Source organism: Eubalaena glacialis, chromosome 6, assembly GCF_028564815.1.
Source record: "Eubalaena glacialis isolate mEubGla1 chromosome 6, mEubGla1.1.hap2.+ XY, whole genome shotgun sequence".
Classification (NCBI taxonomy): Eukaryota; Metazoa; Chordata; class Mammalia; order Artiodactyla; family Balaenidae; genus Eubalaena; species Eubalaena glacialis.
Window position 1 is genome coordinate 83,597,653 of NC_083721.1, and position 23,187 is coordinate 83,620,839.

General features: G+C 36.2%; 1 protein-coding gene across 5 annotated transcripts in view; it reads right to left on the bottom strand.

Annotated features, from left to right (window-relative positions):
* VPS8 (VPS8 subunit of CORVET complex) overlaps positions 1 to 23,187 on the bottom strand; it is a 295,388-nt gene that overhangs the window by 74,690 nt on the left and 197,511 nt on the right. For 4 of the 5 annotated variants that reach the window (XM_061194394.1, XM_061194392.1, XM_061194393.1 and 1 more), the window contains 3 exons: positions 9,015 to 9,095; positions 7,256 to 7,425; positions 4,134 to 4,299 (listed from right to left, as the gene is read on the bottom strand). In XM_061194394.1, the coding sequence (XP_061050377.1) occupies positions 4,134 to 4,299; positions 7,256 to 7,425; positions 9,015 to 9,095 (417 nt within the window). Of the gene's footprint in view, positions 1 to 4,133; positions 4,300 to 7,255; positions 7,426 to 8,117; positions 8,186 to 9,014; positions 9,096 to 23,187 lie in introns of those variants that run through there. The other variant, XM_061194396.1, reaches the window with a different exon arrangement.

The window sequence follows — 23,187 nt, forward strand, 5'->3', positions numbered from 1 at the left end:
TTATTTGCATTTGATATGATTGCCTATGTATAAAATACCAAAGAATCTACAAAAAAGTACTGGTACTAATAAGTAAGCCTAGTAAGGTCACTGGTCACTAGATACAAGATCAACATGCAAAAATAAATTGTATATTTATATTCTAGGAATGAACAATTAGAAATTGAAATATAAAACAGGGACTTCCCTCGTGGTCCAATGGTTAAGAATCTGCCTTCCAATACAGGGGACATGGGTTCGATCCCTGGTCAGGGAACTAAGATCCCACATGCCGTGGTGCAACTAAGCCCGCGCACCGCAACTACTGAGCCCACGTGCTCTAGAGCCCATGCACCACAACTAGAGAATCTGAGCGCCACAACTACTGAGCCTGCACACTCTGGAGCCCGTGTGCCACAACAAAGAGCCCACACACTGCAACGAAAGATCCCGCATGCCACAATGGCGATCCCATGTGCCACAACTAAGACCTGACGCAGCCAAATTAAAAAAAAAGAAATATAAAACAGTAAAATACATAATAGCATCAAAAGTCATCAAATACTTAGAAATGAATCTTACAAAACTACCACAAGATTTATATGCCAAAAACTATAAAACACTGATGAAATGAATCAAAGAAGATTTAAATAAAGTTGGAGCTATACCATGTTAATGGATTGGACTCAATATCACTAAGATGTCAACTCTCCCCAGTTGATCTATATATTCAACACAATCCCAATAAAATCCAAGCATGATTTTTTTTTTTGTAGAAATTGACAGGCTGATTTTTAAATTTATATGGAAAAGTAGAATAGCCAAATGTTAGAAAGAAGAACAAACTTTGAGGACTCACTACCTGATATCCAGATTTACTATAAAGACACAGTATTGGAGCAAGGATAGATACATAGATCAATGGAACAGAATAGAAAGTCTAGAAATAGACCCACATATACATGGTCAATTGATTTTTGACTAAGGTACAAAGGCAATTCAATGGATAGCCACATGCAAAAGAAAGAACCTCAATCTTTATTTCACATGCTATTAAAAATTAACTCCAGGGTTTCCCTGGTGGCGCAGTGGTTGGGAATCTGCCTGCTAATGCAGGGGACACGGGTTCGCGCCCTGGTCTGGGAGGATCCCACATGCCGTGGAGCAACTAGGCCCATGAGCCACAACTACTGAGCCTGCGCGTCTGGAGCCTGTGCTCCGCAACAAGAGAGGCCACGATAGTGAGAGGCCCGCGCACCGCAATGAAGAGTGGCCCCCGCTTGCCGCAACTACAGAAAGCCCTCACACAGAAACGAAGACCCAACATAGCAATCAATCAATCAATCAATCAATCAATAAATCTTTAAAAAAAAAAAAAAAATTAACTCCAAATGGATCAGTGGTTGCCAGGGATTGGAGGGTGGAGGAAAAGGCTGACTACAAAGAGCTATGGGGGACTTTTGAGGGAGGTGATGATACTGCTCTATGTCTTGATTGTAAAGGTGGTTGCCAAAACTTGCAGAAAGTGAATTTTACTGTTTATAAATTATGTATTAAAATACATAATTGCATATATAATTGTGTTTTTTAAAAAAAGGAAAAAAAGTCTATTTTAGCCCCTGAGGACTATCTAGGAAGAAAGAAAAACATCTAATTGGTAATATCCAGGCAATAATACACATGTAATCACAAGTTATTTATCAACAGGATGTAACTGAAACAGAAAAAACACTGAAGTGCCCCAAGATGTAAAGCCTTAAGTATCTGCATAAATAAGATTCCCCCATCTGCATTTGAATTCAGCTTGGAAAGATTCTAGAAATCACAGGACCTGTTTTTCCTTTCCTAAACGCAAACAAGGAAGCATTCTGGATGACTGATAAAATTTTCAATCCAGAAACATATTGAACATCTTTACGTTCATCTGTATGTCCTTCAGACAGCTCTAACTCCAACAATGAATTCTCTTATTCCCAAATATGTTCTTTGTTCATTGTTTTCCATCTCAGTAAATGGTACCACCATCCATTTGTGTTTAAACAAGAAATCTGGGTGTTATCTTTGACTCCTCCCTGTCTTGTCTCCCCCACCAACCAATTTATTTATCACCGAGTCCTGATAATTCTACCTCTCAAATATAGGATCTCTGCTGTAAAGCAGAAAAGAGTATAGAACTAGAACTTGAGCATAATTGAATCTAGAAGGTGAAAGACAGTTGTATGAGATGAAGTTAGTGAGGTAGGCAGGGACCATATTAATTATTTTGATTTCTGTACTCATCTCAAACACATCTCAAATATGTACTCTTTTCTCCGTCCCGACTTCCACCATCCTAGTACCAAGTTACCATTCCTTTCCTCAAAATTATTTCAATATTCTTGGTCTCCCTACATGTATTCTTGTTTCCCTTCCAATTCATTTTCTGCACTGCAGTTCTTTTAAAAGTACTATTCTGAAAAAAAAAATACTATTTTGATCATATCATATCATTCCTTCTTTAAAGCCCTTCAATGTCTTCCTGTTTCTTTACCACAAACATAAAAATAATTAATATGGTCCCTGTTTACCTACTAATTTCATTTAATACCATTCTTTCAGCCTCTAGATCCAATCATACTCAATGCCTAATTCCAGCAGAGATGCTTTGTTTATTCTATATATTCTTCCCTGACTGGAATACTCCTCCTCCTGCTTACCCTTGCGCTTAAACTTTATCTTCTTTTTTTCCTTCAGAGGCAGCTAACATGGCATTTTGAGGAAGTCTTCCATGACCTCTCATGTCTAGATCAGGTCTACTCATTATCTGCTATTACGGCACAGTTCATCTGTAAGTACTTGTGGTATAATAAAAAATATTATTTGGTCTTTGTCCCTGGTTCCTGTCTTGTAGTTCATAAAACTCTTGGACTCTCCTGAGTGAAAAGAGTGCCTTTTGAATGCTAATGAGATGACTGGTACCTGGGGACCCCTAGATAGTTTCAGGATGGCAGCTGGTCACCAGAAAGATCAAGCCATGACTAGAGGGTTAGAACGTTCAGTTCTCCCCTCCCTGTCCTTCCCCTAATCCCATGTATGGGGAGGAAAGAGGGGCTAGATATTGAGTCTAATCACTAACAGCCAGTGATTTAATCAATCGTGGCTATGTAATGAAACTTCCAATAAAAAACCCTAAATGTTGAGGTTCAAGGAACTTCTGAATTGGTGAGCACACTGATATACTGGGAAGATGGTATGCCAAGAGAGGGCACTGAAGCTTCGGGCACCCTCTTCCCCCCATGCCTTGCCCTATGCACTTCTTTCATATGGCTATTCCTGAGTTGTATCCTTTATAATAAATGGGTAAACGTAAAATATGTTCCTAAGTTCTATGAGTTGTTCTGGTGAATTATCAAACCTGGGGGAGTGGGTCATGGGGACCCCTAACTTTGTAAGTCAGATAGAAGAGCATGTAATCTGGGCACCCCATTTGTAACTGGTGTCTGAAGTGAGGACAGTCTTATGGGAATGAACTTTTAAACCTGTGGAGTCTGACGCTAATTCCTGGTGGTTAGTGTCAGAATTTAATTGCATTACTGGACATCCAGTTGATATCCAAAGAACTGACAGAATTGGTGTCAGAACTGATGATGGAAAAGACACCAACTATTCAGTGTCAGAAAGAACTTAAGAACACTTTCTGAAAATCTGTTTATAATTTCATTGGTCATAAACTCTACAAGACAAATGTCCTGTCTATAATTGTATCCCCAGCACTTAGCACAGTGCCTGGCACACAGGTTCCATTATCTATTGGATGAATATATAAACTAATGCCTATCACTGGAGTGTAGAAATTCTGAACTGTTACCTGGGAGAAGCTAGGTCAGGGTTTTTTTCCCTGGGTCTGATTTTGACTTAACACTGAAAGCTGATAAAACAAAGAGAAAAAAGCAACAGGTCCAACTTTTCACTATGTGATGTTAAGGTCAACTACAGGATAGGGCGGCATAGAGGAAGGACCAGGAAACAGCAAATTAAGTAAATTTGCTGAGGCCTATAGGACCTGAAAAAAAATGAGGCCAGGCCTAAAAGACACTGTTAAGAAAAGACCATCTGGAAAAAAAAAAAAAAAAAAGAAAAGACCATCTGCATCTTGCCATGAAAACAAGTCTTACCTGTGATGGGGTTATTCTTCCCTTTTTAACTTCAGATGAATTTTCACTCAACTTTCCTACTTTGTTAATTGAGCTGCATTTGTAGCATGTCCATCTTGTTTGCCCCTCAATTTCTACGGCGCACTCCTTGCTTTGCAGACAGAATGAGTGATACAAATGGCCACAGCTGCAAAATGAAGGCAACCAATTGACACTTTTCATTATCATAAAATCATAAACCTAAGTTGTGTTAGAGTGTATTTAAAAGTGATAAATATTTCCAATAAGCTGAAATGCACTGATGGGGTATAGGTTAAGAAACAAGGAAGGGGATTTACTTGTTGCTGTCCTCTCTTTTTTAAAATCCAGACTCATGTATTTGCACACTTAAGTTATGAGCACGAACAGCATCACAGTTCTCTGATTACAAACCACCAGGGGATGAGTTGAACTTCTGTTCATTTCTCAAACTATGAAACATTTTTAGACAGTTTGAAAAAAAGTCAATTGGGGAAAATCATAATTATATAAGTAATTTGATAATAACATGAGTGGTCTGCCTCATCAAATTCAGCAGTCATGATTTGATTAATAAGCATTTACAAAAATGTCAGTGTTACAGTAAATTCTAACATTATTCCTATGAAGAAATTCCCTACTGAATACACTAAGTTCCCAAATAAGCCTTCCAGAAATGAGTGTTGAGTATAATTCTAAGTCATCTTCACTGATTCCTCCTCATTTCTCCAACCTGAAATCTTGGACCACCTCAGACATCAATCCTTTTCTCTTCGATAGTCTTTATAATCTTCCTTTTCTCTATCCTCCCCCACATATATATATATATATATGGATATATATATATATCCATCCATCCATCCATCCTTTCTCTTCTGTAGTCTTTCTCTTCTATACTCTTCTTTCTACAGCCATCCTTGCTCCTTTAGTGATTACTTCCAGTTCCATAGCTTTAAAATACCACCTCCATGCTGGTGACTGCCACATTTATACCTTCAGCCCAGACTTCTCTCCTCAACCGCATCTACCTGTCTCAAGACCTCTACTATGGATGTTTAATAGGCATCTTAAATTTAACATGCTCCAAATTCTTGATTTCCACCCCACTCCACCCCCACTGCATGCTCTCATCCAACCTTCCACATCTAAATAATGGCAACTACACTCTTCTAGTTTCTCAAGCCAAAAACTATTCTTTCTTTCACACCTCATATACAAACTATAAACAGATCTTATCAGCTATACCTTCAGAATATATCCAGAATCCCACCACTGCTTACTTCATTACAATCATCTTGGGCCATGTCTCACTTGGATTACTGCAATAGCTTAACTGGTCATTCTATTTTCACCCTTGGCTTTCTACAGTCCATTCTCACCACGGCAGTCAAAGTGATCCTTAAGACAGAGGTCAGATCAGGTCAACACTATCCTCAAAAACATCCAATGGCTTTTCATCTCAGAGCAAAAGTTTAACTCTTTATAATGACCCAGTTCCTACATGATTTAGCCGCTGAAGTCATCTCTTATATTTTCCCTTCACTCTGCTCAGGCAACACTAGCCTGCTCCCTTCACTACCCATCAAGTATGCCTAGCACCTGCATCATGGTTTCTGCACTTGTTGATCCTCTGTCTGGGGCACTCTCCCCCTGATATTGCATGGCCACTTCCTTTAGGTCTCTACTCAAATGTTACTTAAACTTCCCTAATAACTCTTTATATATTAGTAGCTCCCAACGTTCTCTCTCCTCTATACCATGTTTTATTTTATTCATGGTAATTATTACCTTTTTATTAATTAATTTTTAAATTTTCTGTCCATAATCACCTTAACAGTGTTGCTTTCCCTGACCACACTTCATAAAATATCTTCCCCCACAAACACTATATATCTCACTTAACATGTTTTATTTTTTTCCATGTTAGTCACTATCTGGCATTTTATTTGTCTGTTTGCCTCTTTTACTAGAGTGTAAACTCCGTGAGAGCAGAACCTTTGTTTTGTTCATGTGGTACCCTACCCCCTTGAACAGTACCTGACATATAGTAGGTGCTCAATAAATACTTGTTGAATGAATGGGCTGTTTGTGTGATGAAAACTACTTCCTCTTCCAACCACCAAATCTACCAATCTTCCTGTATCTGTAATAATAGAAGCTAACACTTATACAGTGCTTACTATATGTCAGCATGGTTACAAGTGTCTTATGTAAATTATCTCATTTAATCTTCACAAAACCCTATCAAGTAGGTATCCCAATTTACAGATGAAGAAACTAAGACGTAAAGAGATGAAATAACTTGTCAAAGTCTCATAGCTAGTAAGTGGCAGAGTCAGGATTTGAACTCAAGATTTAAAGTCTGGCTCCAGAGTCCATCTTATATTGCCTCTATCCATATATTCTGGATGAGCTGTCTCCTCCTGAGATCAAACCTTCCATTTTTGCACTAAACTTCCTTTCTCTTTGTACTGTGGCTTTAAATATCATTTACATGCTGATGATTTCTAAATTTATATTTCCAGGACATGTCTCTGACTAGAATAACTGTCTACCTGACATTCCTACTTGAATGTTTAAAGGGCATCTCAAACCTAACATCTCCAAGACAAGACTCTTGATTTCCCCAGCTCCTCACGCCTGTTCCTTCTCGTCTTAGAGGATGGTACCACATTCATCCAGTAGCTCAGGTCGAAGATGTTTTTCCCTCTCACTTCACATCTAATACATCAGCAAGTTAACGCTTCCCTTAAAATATATTCTGAACCTTCACTCCTACCTCTCTCATTCTGCTCAAATGTCACTTCCTTAGACATGTTTTTCCTCATTACAGTGTCTTAAAATAGCACTCTCACCCTGAACGCTTCTTCTTTCCATCCCCTTACCCTGTGTTTTATTTCTCTCCATAGCTCTTATTACTCTGTATTTATTTACCGCCTGACCACCCTAACACCATTTCCTCCTGACTCCCACGCAGAATGTAAGGTCTATAAGGGCAGGAACTTTGCCTTGTTTTGTTCACTGGCAGAACGATTGACTGGGGCTGTGTGTCCACGTGTATTTCTGCCTGGCAATACCATACACGCACACACACCATATGTGTCACATTTCCTTCCCTTTCTTACCTAAAGACAATAATTTCATCAGCCATTTCTTGGCGTCTCTTGTACTGCTGCAAACAAATAGAGCAGTAATCCTGCTTGGGATTCAGTCCTCTGGTGACTGAAGCTCTCAGGTTACACAGTGACCAATGGAGATCTTGGTTTAGAAGGCTAGTCGTTGTTTCCAGCAGGGTCTATGAAAGACCAAAATAAAAAATAAGCCAACAAAAAATTGTTCATAAAGTGAAAGAGACAGAGGAGATGAGTGGAAAATACCACTTGTTTCATTTTCAACCACAATTGAATTGGAATACACTATAAAGGCATAAAACTGATCAAATAAACATCAAAACACCCCAAACTTAAGTGGTTAACTTTAATGTGCAGGGTACTGATAAGTGCATACATCGAGATTCTCAAAATAATTATTAAAAGGCTGTCACTAGTTACTACTGAGAAATGTGTGCTCTGCCATTCTGTGGATTAATTCAGTACTGATGGCTTTCAGATGACTAGATAAACCCAAATCTACTTACTTATTACATTTATATGATGAGTTCTCTCTGAATGGCTCAAAGTTGTGTTGTAACAAATAATAAAAAAAAAAATCCCTGATTTTTAAATAGAAACTGCCTCCATGGCGATATTTCACAGTAATCTTTCACTGGAAAAGCTAATGGCTATTACTCAGTTTTCATCTCCCTTGGGCAGAGAGATCACTGTTTCCTGAACAGCACTTACAACCCATTTGAATCTACTCAAGACTGTGATATCTGTCATTAAGTCACATAAAGTTATTTCACAGCTATCACATTAAGTCATTTTAAGGCTCTCTGTGTTTATAAACTATAGTTTACTTACTTCAATGTGCAGCTGGGTTCTTTTCTGTCAGTCCCAAAGGGGAAGATATACTGCCCATCCTCCTTGCTACACAGCCTGGTCCTTTAACTTCATCTATAACGCAGAACTTTCAGTTCTAATGGTCTGTTTTAATTCTTTCCAGTCAACCCCATCTTTTCCTCCTCTTCCAAAGTTCACAAAAAATTTCTGTCTTGCACTCAGCTTTCCTTCTGCCGCCAGGGAGTCTGTGCCTGAATGGGGATCAGCTTCCTTGGGCTATGCTTACTTAGCAAAACTGCAGTTCTTACAACATCCTAAGAAAAGCTCTACCACCCAAATTTTTCTTTTTCTTCTACTAAAAAAGTAGAGTGTATCTAACATGCCTAAGTGGCACTTTTCCTAGGTGGCTTCATGAGTCACTTTGAAGTACATGAAGAAAAAAATCTGTATACCAAGCTGGCTCTTACTGAGAATTAAAGTTATAGGCAGTTTTGGGTTAAGGGAAGACTAATGACCATTTTTGGTTAGTGGCAATTATCTGTTTCAGAATGTTTAAAAGAACACTAATTTATTTTGCAATTTTTCTATACTCATGCTTCCTTTTCAATGAGTTATATCTTTGCATTCCATTACTTTCCAAGAAAGTATCTTACATTTTTCATTTGGAAAAAAAAATATATGTCCCACTGCCAATGAATCAAAAGAATAAAATGAATCCAAACTTGATGCATTTCCACATTCCAGAATATAAGTGTATGTGTATATAAAATATATATTAATTAATTAAGGTCAAGAGAAATTTAAAAATTAAAAAGCCATACACTTCAATTTATCAAACTTCCACTAAACAGATGGTAATTTTTAAAGAAAAAGTATAGGTGCAAAGAAAAAAGAATAGCTTCTTTCTACCTTAGAATGGGCTTAGAAATAGAAAGTAGCTTACCTGTTCATAGCTAAAGGTATCCAACATTCCCAGAATAAGTCCCTGGATTTCTCCAAGTTTTCCTTTTCCATAAACTGGGTCCTAGAAAAAAGTTGCAAAAAATTATAATTCTATTCTTGCTATTTTAAAGTCACTTTAAAATATAAGTTATCTGAAAAAGCCAAATACTCTTAAGTATTTTGTCTACAGTCACAAAATATTTATTCTTCCATGAACCTTCTGCTGGAAATGCACATTGGTCTCCTCAGGCCATCAGAAATATTTTGGAAAAATAAATAAAATTTAAATGATCCAAGCCCCTTGCTTAACAACCGTCTTTGCAAGTCTAATTAAATTTCACTCTGGTTTTGTTTCTGCAGCAAGCTTCCTCTCCTTCTTATTAAACATCACCTATCCCCTTTTGAGCTCTTATTTATCTGCTACATTAAAACCAAAGTACTCATGAATACTCAGAATCTGTCCAACTCCTCCTGTGACCCACATTTGGCCACCTCCTGGTCCAAACCAACTAAGTAACATCAGTTTAGGAGATGAGTTTCTGAATCCAAGCAACTTTCAGTTTTCCAAAGCTTTTCTCAATAAAGTCACTACTGATAAACAACAGATACCTAGACACCCAATCTTCCCTCCATTGCTTTTCATATGAAGTATGCCAACTTGTTTATTGTACACAATTTGAAAAACACTGATGTGTACAAAAATAAAACCGAACTGAAATCCAACCACCTGCAGATAAACACTTTTGATTTTTTGAGATATATCCTTCCAGTCTTATTTCTGGGGAAGTAGAGAGAGGGATGTATTTCTTAGTGTACAAAATTTGAGTATTTCACATAATACTTTCGTAACTTTTTTTTTCTTAATAGTATGTTGTGAGCAGTTTCCCATATTATCAAACACTTTGTAATAGTAAGAGTATGAATCATGTGAAAATGCCATGTGTTATTCAACCATTCTCTGTTGTCGGGGATTTAAGTTTCCCTCCTCATACCCCACATTTAAGTCCCACCCACTATTATCAAATGCTAGTGGCTGTAAATTTTGGTCTGAATCTCTGAGTCTTTCTTAAGAGGAGATTTCAAGAAAGGGGATGAATTACAGACTCAAAGAGTATTTTTATGGGTATTGATATATACACTTCACCCTTGAATAACATGGGTTATAAGTGAGCAGGTCCACTTATATGCAGATTTCTTCCAATAAATATATAGGAAAAACTTTTTGAGATTTGCAACAATATGAAAAAACTCACAGGTGAACCATGTAGCCAAGAAATATCGAAAAAATTAAGAAAAAGTTAGGGTTGTCATGAATGCATAAAATATATGTAGATACTAATCTATTCTTACACAGGCATAAGGTGAGTGATATTTAATATAAAATTAATAATCTATTAGTTTTCTTACTGTTTTATAACTTTGCTTTTAAAGAATTACATTACTGTATAGTATGCCCCTCTCCCTCTCCTTCTCTGTCTCTCCTGTAATTGGAGAAACTGTGTATCAGCCTATCATCACAGGTAGGATGTTTTTTAAAAAAATTTAACAATGTTCCAATACTGTATTATGAATATGACTATAATATCATTAAAAATTTTAATGCCATAAAAATTTTATAACAATTCATTCATTAGTGTATTGGCTAGGCTACTGTGAAGCAACCGTATTGATTACACTAGGCTACCATAAGGCAATCATATTGCTGCTTCTTTGTTATCAATGCATGAATTGTCATACCTGTAAATATGAATTGTTTTCACATTATCTTTTCATTTTTAATGTCTAGTGTTAGTAATACATATAGTATCAACGGAGTTTTGTATCATATAAGATAATATTGATGTAGGTACTGACAGACAATTCATCTTGTAAACAGATGATGTAAACTTAGACTACTGATAAATACAGTACAGTACTGTAAATGTATTTTCTCTTCTTTATGATTTTTTAAATAACATTTTCTTTTCTCTAGCTTACTTTATTATAAGAATACAGTAACAATACATATAATGTACTAAATATGTGTTAATCGACTGTTTATGTTACTGGTAAAGCTTCCAGTCAACAGTAGGTTATTAGTAGTTAAGTTTTGGGGGAGTCAAAAGTTATACATGGATTTTCGACTGAGCAGGGGGGTCAGTGTCCCTAACTCCCACGTTGTTCAAGGTCAACCGTAGTGAGTAACTGCTCTACCAAAAAGTTGTATTATGCAATTTTTATCTCCATCAGCACATTTGTGCGCCCATTTTACTGCACCTTTGGCTAGGCTGGGAATTATAAAAATTTGCTAATAAACGTGTATGTCAAGTCTATTACTTTACTGTAACGTGAGGCTATATATGACATAAATGTCTCTTCCATGCTAAATAGGGGAATCCAACTATACAGTAATGATAAAAGTAGCTGCTATTTATTAACTGCGTAGCACACGCCAAGTACAATGCTAAGCATTTTATATATACCACATCACTGAATTCCTTCCAGAACATTTATAAATGAAGAAATTCAGGCTCAGAGAGGTTAGGTGAAATTCTCTAAGAACACAACACTATTAAGCAGATAAGCTGGGATTTGAATCTAGGCACTTCAGAAACTATGTTTTTAAATAACACTACACTGGTCTCCCAAGGATGGACACATAAACTAATAAACTAAATAATAAATTAATGTTTACTAGATGAGTAACAAATATGAATAACTAAACGATAAACTAATGTATGCTGGAAAATATGGGTAACATTTCTGGTTACTTATTAGGGAGTAGGGATTATTAAAATCTTGGTACAGTAACTGTGAGTTCAGATGTTAAGAAAAAAAAAAAAAAAAGACTGTGGAGCAAGAAAAACTTAGGAGACAGGTTCAGAAATGTGAGAAGAAATTTGCGTTCCTGCACTTGTTAAAACATAGTCTTAGGATTTGCTTTTTTTCTCTCTTCTATGCTCTGATGTTGTTTCTTAAAGACTGGATAGATGCGGTTTCTAAATAAGATCAGTTTGCAGTACTTTTAGCTGGTCAAGAGCAGCACCAGATTATCTGCCATAGGTTCCTGGTCCCTGATGCTGAGGTTATGCTGAAGAAACCAAAGGTAGAGAATAACTACACATTTGTTTACTAATTAACAAGTTTACTTGAACAGATCACATAAATTTACTAGGGAAATCTGTTTCACTAAGCTAAAGATACCTGTGAAACATGTGCAGAGCATTTGCAAAAAAGACAAGACTACAAATATCTCAGACTAACTCTTTACCAGAACAACTCAGGCCATATACTCACAAGATAATCTTTTAATTTTCTTTGCATAAAAACAGAACCATGTTAATGCTTCTGAACTTACACTCAATTATGCTTTTGGTCAAGCTCTGAGTAAATACATTTACTTCTCAAAGTATCAATGGAGAGTGTAATACTTTATTATAAAAACGTTGTAATAGCTATTCTAACACGTCCGCACATACACAATACACATTAACATAGCTCTGGCACAGAAAACTTCTGTCACTTGTTTATAACAGGGTGGTTTGGGGAATAAAGAGGTCTTGAAAATGTTAAATTCTGGGAAAAAGAAGAAATCTTTATAGGTCATGTCTATATTTATATCAGTACATTTCACTTTAATACGCATACTTTAAAAGCAAAATCATGAAAATAACCTCATGCTGGGACAACATATAAATTATACAACGCAAAAGGGAGCTCAAGGCTTCTGGCACAGCATGTACACAATCCACTAGCTTTTCAAATTATTTTCCAAATATGTCAGCTGGATTCTTCAGCAATAAATAACTGCTGAGGTTTCTCTTTAACTTGTTCGTAAACTACAAAAGAAGAGCACATTTAGGTACTTCAAATAAACTTGTTTTTTAAAAAGCACATTATAAAAATATGTGATGAGCACTTTTTTCCCCATTGTTTTCTTTCTTTTAAATTGAAGTATAGTTGATTTAAAATACTGTGTTAGTTTCAGGTGCATAGCATAGTGATTCAGTTATTTTTTTCTGATTATATTCCATTATAGGTTATTACAAGATATTGAATATAATTTCCCATGCTATATAGTAAATCCATGTTGTTTATCCATTTTATATATAGTAGTTTATATCTGTTAATCCCATACTCCTAATTTGCCCCTCTCTCCCCTTTGGTAACCATAAGCTTGTTTTCTATGTCTGTGAGTCTGTTTCTGATTTGTATGTAGATTCATTTGTATTATTTTTTTAGAATCTCACATATGAGTGATATCATACAGTATTTGTCTTTCTCTGTCTGACTCACTTCACTAAGTGTAATATTCTCTAGGTCCATCCAAGTTGTTGCAAATGGCAATATCCCTATTGCTTTCTGATACTTATTGTATCATGTATGCGGTTTGTTATAAAATTAAAATTTTTACTAATCAAGCATTACTTTAAAATATGAATAATGCCCACAGCAGGTTAGCATATAAATCATTTGTTTGTATTAATTCCCTCCGTATAACAGTCATGAGCAGCTTCTCAGAAGCCAAACGTTACTTTCCCCATAGAGCAAAGATCCGTAAGAGCCAGCAGTGAAGACAGAATGTGTATAACATAAATATGGTCCCTTAAAAATATTAACTTATCACCTAATGTTCCTGAAAGAAACCTGTATACTTCAGGTCCCAAGTATCAGTTCGAATAAATATTTAGAGGTCAGGAAGATCTTTGAGAACCTCTTATCAGGTGAATATCTCTTCTGGAAAAACTGTAAATATCTGAGCAATTATGCATCTAAATAAATGAGCATCTAAATATCTTCTCCCCAAGGGACCTGATAAAGTGAGGTAGATATAAAAAACACTATGGTTGGTGTTAGGTACAGAAGGCCGAAAGTTTGGAGTTAGAAGACCTAGGTTAATGTTCTCACTTAATAACTGGGCAAATTATTTAATTTTTTGAATGCCACTTTCCTCTTGAGAACCACAAGGATACCACTACTTCCCCAGCATAATGTACACAGAGATAAAGGAGATAAAGAACACAAAAGTGCTTTATAAACTGCAGAGGACTACTCAGAGACATTAGGTGGTTCAGCCAACTAATATTTACTGAGTATATACTATGTTCCAAGCACTGTGCTAGGTGGTGGAGATAAAGCAGCAAACAAGTAGACCTGGTCCCTGCTTTCACGGAACTCACGTCTAGAGGGGCAAGCCTATGTGAAGGTGAGAGTCAAAAAAAAAGAAAGTCTGTACTTATTTTTGTTGATGGTTTCCTTTGCTGTGCAAAAGCTTTTAAGTTTAATTAGGTCCCGTTTTTTAATTTTTGCTTTTATTTCTTTGCCTTAGGAGACAGATGCAAAAAACATTGTTCAGATTTATGTCAAAAAGTGTTCTGTTCTACCTATGTCCTCTGCTAGAAGTTTTATGGTTTCGGGTCTTACATTTATGTCTTTAATCCATTTTGAGTTTATTTTTGTATATGGTATGAGGAAATGTTTTAATCTCATTCTTTTACATGTAGCTGGCCATTTTTCATAGCACCACTTATTGAGTGGACTGTCTTTCCTCCACTGTATATTCTTGTCTCCTTTGTCGTGGATTAATTGACTGTAGTTGCGTGGGTTTATTTCTGGATTCTCTATTCTGTTCCACTTATCCATACATCTGTTTTTGTGCCAGTATCACACTGTTTTGATTACTGCAGCTTTGCAGTATAGTCTGAAGTCTGGGAGCGCGACACCTCCAGCTTTGCTCTTTTTTCTCAAGATTGCTTTGGCAATTTGGGGTCTTCTGTGGTTCCAAATAAATTTTAGAATTATTTGTTCTAGTTCTGTGAAAAACGTTGTGGGTGGGACTTCCCTGGTGGTGCAGTGGTTAAGAATCCACCTGCCAATGCAGGGGACACGGGTTCGAGCCCTGGTCCAGGAAGATCCCACATGCCATGGAGCAACTAAGCCCGTGCGCCACAACCACTGAGCCTGTGCTCTAGAGCCCACGAGCCACAACTACTGAACTCGTGTGTCACAACTACTGAAGCCCGTGTGCCTAGAGCCTGTGCTCTGCAACAAGAGAAGCCACCACAATGAGAAGCCTGCACACAACAAAGAGTAGCCCCCACTCGCTGCAACTAGAGAAAGCCACGCACAGCAATGAAGACCCAGTGCAGCCAATAAATAAATAAATTAAATTAATTTTTTTAGAAATGTTGTAGGTATTTTGACAGGGACTGCACTAAATCTGTAGGTTGCTTTGGGTAGTATGGACATTTAAACAATATTAATTCTTATAATCCAAGAACACAAGGTATCCTTGCATTTCTTTGTATTCTCTTCAATTTCCTTCATCAATGTTTTATATTTTTCAGAGTATAGGTCTTTCACCTTGGTTAAGTTTATTCTTAGATATTTTATTCTTTTTGATGCAATTTTATTTATTTATTTTTTAATTTTTATTGGAGTATAGTTGCTTTACAATGTTGTGTTAGTTTCTACTGTACAGCAAAGTGAATCAGCTATGCATATACATATATCCTTTCTTTTTTGGATTTCCTTCCCAGTTAGGTCACCATAGAGCACTGAGTGAAGTTCCCTGTGCTATACAGTAGGTTCTCGTTAGTTATCTATTTTATACATAGTATCAAAATAGTGTATATATGTCAATCCAATCTCCCAACTCATCCCACCTCCTCCTTTCCCCCTTGGTATCCATACGTTTGTTCTCTACATCTGTGTCTCTATATCTGCTTTGTAAATAAGAGCGACTATACCAATTTTTTCAGATTCCACATATATGCATTAATATACGATATTTGTTTTTCTCTTTCTGACTTACTTCACTCTGTATGACAGTCTCTAGGTCCATCCATGTCTCCACAAATGACCCAATTTCGTTCCTTTTTATGGCTGAGTAATATTCCATTGTATATATGTGTCACATCTTCTTTATCCATTCATCTGTCATTGGACATTTAGGTTGCTTCCATGTCCTGACTACTGTAAATAGTGCTGCAATGAACACTGGTGTGCATGTGCCTTTTTGAATTATGCACAGACAACTCATAAGTAATGAAATTGAAACTGTGATTAAAAATCTTTCAACAAACAAAAGTCCAGGACCAGACGGCTTCACAGGAGAATTCTACCAAATATTTAGAGAAGAACTAACACCTATCCTTCTCAAACTTTTCCAAAAAATTGCAGAGGGAGGAACACTCCCAAACTCATTTTATGAGGCCACCATCACCCTAATACCAAAACCAGACAAAGGTATCACAAAAATAGAAAATTACAGGCCAATATCACTGATGAACACAGATGCAAAAATCCTCAACAAAATACTAGCAAACCAAATCCAACAACACATTAAAAGGATCATACACCATGATCAAGTGGGATTTGTCCCAGGGATGCAAGGATTCTTCAATGTACGCAAATCAATCAATGTGATACACCATATTAACAAATTGAAGAATAAAAACCATATGATCATCTCAAGAGATGCAGAAAAAGGTTTCGACAAAATTCAACACCCATTTATGACAAAAACTCTCCAGAAAGTGGGCATAGAGGGAACTTACTCAACATAATAAAGGCCATATATGACAAACCCACAGCAAACATTATTCTCAATGGTGATAAACTGAAAGCATTTCCTCTGAAATCAGGAACAAGACAAGACAAGGGTGCTCACTCTTGTCACTGTTATTCAACATAATTTTGGAAGTCCTAGCCATGGCAATCAGAGAAGAAAAAGAAATAAAAGGAATCCAAAATGGCAAAGAATAAATAAAACTGTCACTGTTTGCAGAAGACATGATATTATATATAGAAAATCCTAAAGATGCCACCAGAACACTACTAGAGCTAATCAATGAATTTAGCTCAGTCACAGGATACAAAATTAATACACAGAAATCTCTTGCATTCCTATACATTAACAATGAAAGATCAGAAAGAGAAATTAAGGATGCAATTTTATATGGGATTTTTTTTTGGCTTTCTTTTTCTGATAGGTCACTATTAGTGCATAGAAAAGTGAAAGATTTCTGAAACTTTACTGAATTCATTACTAGTTCTAATGTTTTTTGGGTAGACACTTTAGGGCTTTATATATATATATAGTACCATGTTATCTGCAAATTGTGACAGTTTTACTTCTTTCCTTCCAATTTGGATGTCTAAAAAGACATTTCTTTTTCTTGTCTGACTGCTGTGGCTAGGACTTCCAATACTATATTAAATACAAGTGGCAAGAATGGGCATCCTTGTCTTGTTCCCAATTTTAGAGGAAAGGCTTTCAGCTTTTCACCAGTGAGTATGATGTTAGCTGTTAGTTTGTCATATATGGCTTTTATTATGTTGAGATATGTTCCCTCTACACCTTTTCTTTTTTTTTTTTTTTTTGGCTGTGTTGGGTCTTTGTTGTTGTGCGCGGGCTTTCTCTAGTTGTGGCGAGCGGCGGCTAATCTTTGTTTTGGTGTGCGAGCTTCTCATTGCGGTGGCTTCTCTTGTTGTGGAGCACGGGCTCTAGACACGTGGGCTTCAGTACTTGCAGCATGCGGGCTCAGTAGTTGTGGCACGTGGGCCCTAGAGCACGCGGGCTTCAGTAGTTGTGGCACGTGGGCTCAGTAGTTGTGGCTCGCAGGCTCAGTAGTTGTGGCTCACGGGCTCTAGAGCGCAGGATCAGTAGTTACGGCACATGAGCTTAGGTGCTCCGCGGCATGTAGGATCTTCCCGGACCAGGGATCGAACCCATATCCCCTGCATTGGCAGGTGGATTCTTAACCACTGCGTCACCAGGAAAGTCCCTCTACACCAATTCTGATGAGAGTTTTTTATCATGAATGGATGTTCAATTTCGTCAAATGCTTTTTTTGCATCTATTGAGATGATCATGTGATGTTTATCCTTCCTTTTGTTAATGTGGTATATAACACTGATTGATCTGCAAATACTGAACCATCCTTGCATCTCTAGAATAAATCCCACTTGATCATGGTGTATGACCCTTTTTATACATTGTTGGATTTGGTTTGCTAATATTTTGTTGAGGATTTTTGCATCTATATTCATCAAAGATATTGGCTTGTAACTTTCTTTTTTGGTAGTGTCTTTGTCTGGTTTTGGTATGAGGGTAATGGTATCCTCATAGAAGGGATTTGAGAGTGTTCCCTCCTCTTCAATTTTTTGGAATAGTTTGAGAAGGATAGGTATTAGCTCTTCTTTATGTGTTTGGTAGAATTCCCCTGTGATGCTGTCCTGTCCTGGACTTTTGCTTGTTGGGAGTATTTTTTTTTTTTATTACAAATTCAATTTCACTACTTGTGATCAGTCTGTTCAGATTGTTTCTTCCTGATTCAGTCTCAGCAGGTTGCATGTTTCTAGAAATCTGCCCATTTCTTCTAGGTTGTCCAATTTGTTGGCATACAACTCTTTGTAGTATTATGATTTTGTGTATCTCTGTGGTATCAGTTGTTATTTCTTTTTCATTTCTTATTTGGATCCTCTCTCTTCTTGTAAGACTGGCTAATGGTTTATCAATTTTGTTTATCTTTTCAAAAACCAGCTCTTGGTTTCACTGATCTTTTCTATTATTTTTTTGATCTCAATTTTATTTCCTCTCTGATCTTTATTATTTCTTTCTTCCTGCTGACTTTGGGCTTTGTTTGTTCTTCTTTATTTAATTCCTTTAGGTGGTAGGTTAGGTTTATTTGGAATTTTTCTTGTTTCTTGAGGAAGGCCTGTATTGCTATAAATTTCCCTCTTAGGACTAATTTTCCTGCATCCTACAGATTTTGGAAAGTTGTGTTCCATTTGCATTTGTCTTGAGGTGTTTTCTGATTTCCTCTTTGATTTCTCTTAATTTTTTATTTTGAGCAATTATAATGTGCTTTGTAGTTTTCTTCATGTTTTTGAGTTTGGGGTTACTGATCTGTGCTAACAGTTGTCAATAAATTTGGAAATTTTCACCTAATATTTCTTCAAATATTTTTTTCTGCTCCAACTCTCTATTTTCAGGACTCCAAGTACATGTATTTTGGGTCACTTGAAATTGTCCCACAGCTCACTGATACTCTGTTGTTTTTTTTTCCTGCTTCACTTTTCTCTAAGTGTTTCATTTTGGATAGTCTGTATTGCTATGTCTTCAAATTCACTATCTTTTCTTTTATTTTGGTGTCCCTGCCTGCTAATTCCAATATCCAATGTCATATCTGGGTTTTATTTTCCAACTTCTTTGCATACCTTTTAAGTTTTAATTCAATGTCATACATATACTGTAAATTTTTACACTGTTGGAACCTAGATATTTTTGTATTCCTCAAAATATTTTTAAACTTTGTTCTGGGATGTAGTTAAATTACATGGAAACAGTCTGATCCTTTAGGTCTTGCTTTTAAGATTTGAAAGGCATGACAGGAGCTATGTTTAGTCTAGGGCTAACTGTTTCCCACTATTGAGTACTTCTGAGTACTCTACCCAATGTTCTGTGAATTATGAGGTCTTCTGATCTTACTGGTGAATAAGACTCTATTGTTGGCCCTGTGTGAATATGGGTATTATTCCCTCTAATCCTTTCAGGTGACTCTTTCCCTGGCCTAGGTAGTTTCCTCAGATCATGTACTTATACTTGAGGGAGGCCTTCTGATTGTTCCAGAGTTCTTTCTCTTCGTACTTGCCCTAAAAACTCTGGTCACCTTGGTGTCTCTTGACTCTCAGCTCCATCTCCTCAAATCAATGAGTATGCTGGAAACTTCTTGGGATCCCCCTTCCTGCTACTGCCTGGAAACTCTCTCAGGACATTAAGCTGGGGCAAACATAGGGCTTACATTGTTTATTTCCTGTCTCTAAGGAATTACTGTCCTGTACTGCCTGATATCCAGTTCTTTGAAAACCACTATTTCATATATTTTGTCCACTTTTTAGTTGTTGTAAGCAAGAGGATAAACCCAGTCTCTGATACTCCTCTTGGCCAGAAATGGAATTCCTCCATCCTTGACTTATATTCACTCTAGAAATATTTACTGAGTACCTATTATTTTTTTTGATGATTCTACCAAAAATTTAATATAAAAAATACCAATTTTACACACATCCTTTGAGAATATAAAGGAAGCTGAAATGTTTCCATAGTCATTTTATGAAGCCAGCATTGTCCTAAAATCAAATCCAGCAGAGACATACAAAGAAAGAAAACCACAAAGATCCCTTATGAACATAATCATGAAAGTTCCTAACAAAATATTAGCAAACTGACTCCAACATTATATAAAAAGAGTAAAATGGAGTTGATTCCAGAAATGCAAGGATGGTTTGTTATCAAAAGTCAATCAAAATAATGTACTATATTAGCAAAATAACCAAAGAGAATGTGACCATTTTAATATATGCAGAAAAATCATTCAACAAAATTCAACATCCATTCATAACAAAAACTCTCAGCAAACTAGGAAGAACAGCAAATTTTCTCAACATGCATCTAATATGCAATTGATGAAAGAATTAACAATTCTCTCAAGATTAGGAACAAGGCAAGGCTTGTCCATCTTCACCATCACTATTCAACACTATAGTAGAGGTCCTGACCAGCGCAATAAGGTGAAAAAAGATATTAAAATATAGATTGAAGGATAATATATAGATCGATAGATAGAAAATAAAGAAATAGATTGGAATTAAATAAAAATGGTCTTTATTCATAGACATTATAATTATAAATGTAGAACATCTTATGTATAAATATCCTATTACAATTGATATCTTAAATTAAGAAATAAATGGAATACCGTAGTCATGTATCGGATGACTCAAGATTTTTAAACTTTCAGTTCTCCCTAAATTCAATACATAACCATCAAAATAGCACCAGGTTGTTTTGTAGAGATTGAAAGACAATTTTAATATTTATATGGAAATGCAAAAGGCCCAGAATAGCCAAAACAATTTTTTTTTAACTCTGCGTTTAACTTTTTTTTCTTTAAACATCTTTATTGGAGTATAATTCCTTTACAATGGTGTGTTAGTTTCTGCTTTATAACAAAGTCTGAGTACCTATTATATGCCAGGTGCCTCTGGGTTAAGTGATGGTGATAGAGTACTAGCCAAAGTATAGTTTCATCTCTCAGGGTCCTTATGTTCTAATGGGAAATAAAAATAGGTAAACAACCTGATTCTTGAATGTTTCCTAGAACTCCATTTTATGCTAAAGTTTACCTAGTTTCAATAATTTAACTACCACTTCTATGTTGATGACTTCCAAATCTTCCTCTCCACTTCTTACCTCTTCCTATAAAGTCCAGTCTTGTGTTCCCCCACTGCTCACTATTAGCCACATGAAACTGAAATCAGGGGTTTACCTAGGTTCTTCTTGTGTTCCCCTACATCCAGTCAGTCAAAAAGTTAAGTAGATTCTATCAGCTAAGTAATTTCCAAGTCCGTCTTCTCCTATCCAGCCTATGTAACTCATTTAACAAACTTTAGGTATCTATTACATTCTGGGTATTTCTATGCCTTCAGTTTTGATCCCTTCCAATTCATCCTATATAACACAGGCTGAGCCATTTTTCTAAAAAGAAACCTCATTCCATCATTCCTCTGGTTAAAATCCTTTAATGAGAATTTACTGAATTTAAAATAAAATCCAAAGTCCTTACTACGGCTTACAAAGCAATTAAGGACAGAGTCTCTGCCTCTCAAATTTCAGCTCTGTGACTCACCTTTATTCTTGTCCTATGTTCCAAGAATACTTAAACACTTGCAACTCCCCAGATGTAACATGTTTTACCTCAAATTCTTTGTACATATAGTTCACTCTGCTTAGAATAGTCCTATCTGTTTTTTACCCCTGATTCCTTTAGGCTCTGTAAAATTCAGTTCAGACATCTCCTCCTCCAGGAAATCTTTCCACAGTCTGTTTCATATATATACTTTTATTGGTACTCCTCTGGAGATATATATATATATATATATATATAAATTCAGAAACCTAGCTCATTCTAACTTATTCAAAAAAGATAATAACTGTAAAGGTACTGGGGTGTTTAAGGATCCAAGCAAAGGAATACAGGTAAGCCTTAAGAACTACAATGAGGGACTCAGATGCCATCAGTATTTTCTCTCCATGTTGTCTCCTCTCCTAGTGTCTTGAATCCTCTCCTTGTTATCTTCTCTCTTCTCCATGCATCTTGTCTATTCTCCTCTTTGTGTGTCTGCTTCATTGTTCTTTTCTCTGCAGATTAACTTTTTACTATTTCAGTTCATATGATGGAAAGGTAGTCACTATCAGCTCCTGAACTTTGTACCTTATATAATCCAGAGAACTGAAGATAAACTATTCATCTTTTCAATTCAGTTCTAAAATTTCCTGGAAAGGACACTGATTGGCCCCTTTTAGGCCAGCTGCCCACCCTGAGTCAATCAGATAGAGTCAAGAGGCAGGGTCATGCTTTCACCTGGCTGCTCCTGCTATAATCATGTGGACTAAAAGTGTACAGATGCAGAAGTAGCAATTACCCTACCTGGGGTTCAGAGAAGGTAATCCTTAAGGTGGCCAATATTACTTGCTCTTTAGAGCTGTGTGAATAGTTATATCAGATACTTTCTTGTCTCCCTTAAAACAGGCCTTTTAGGGCAAGAACTGTGCCTTTCTTTCATCTACACAGATAATAACCAAACAGGGTAACATACAATATATAAACCAATTAATAATTAACTCCTCAAAAGACCAGGGACTGAAACAAATGAAGGAGCTTACATGATATAATGGGAATGAGCTTAAATTAGCATTATCTGTGAAAGCAACTTGAAAAAATAAAAATCTCTATACAAATATAAGGTAGAGTTATCATTACAGTGATCACAAACATGCAAATAAGGAATTTAAGAATCAGCATACTCTCCTTATTAGTGTGAGTTAACAACCACTGAAGGTGGAAAATGATAAGAACACAATTACAGTGAATGCCAGTATAACACAAAAATAAAGTTAAGACTTTCAAATATCAAAAGCCTTCAAGGATACGAGTCTTGAAATACATTTTTTTAAAAACATCATATGCTTATGCCAAGGAAAAAAATCAATTTATATTTATTATAGTTTATGTATCAAAGTGTGCTTAAAGCTCAAAATAAAGCTAAATGCGTACAATGAGAGGGAAGACACTTTTGGCTTTAGGATTTCATTTTTTTCTAATTTACCTGGTAAATTAAAGTATTCC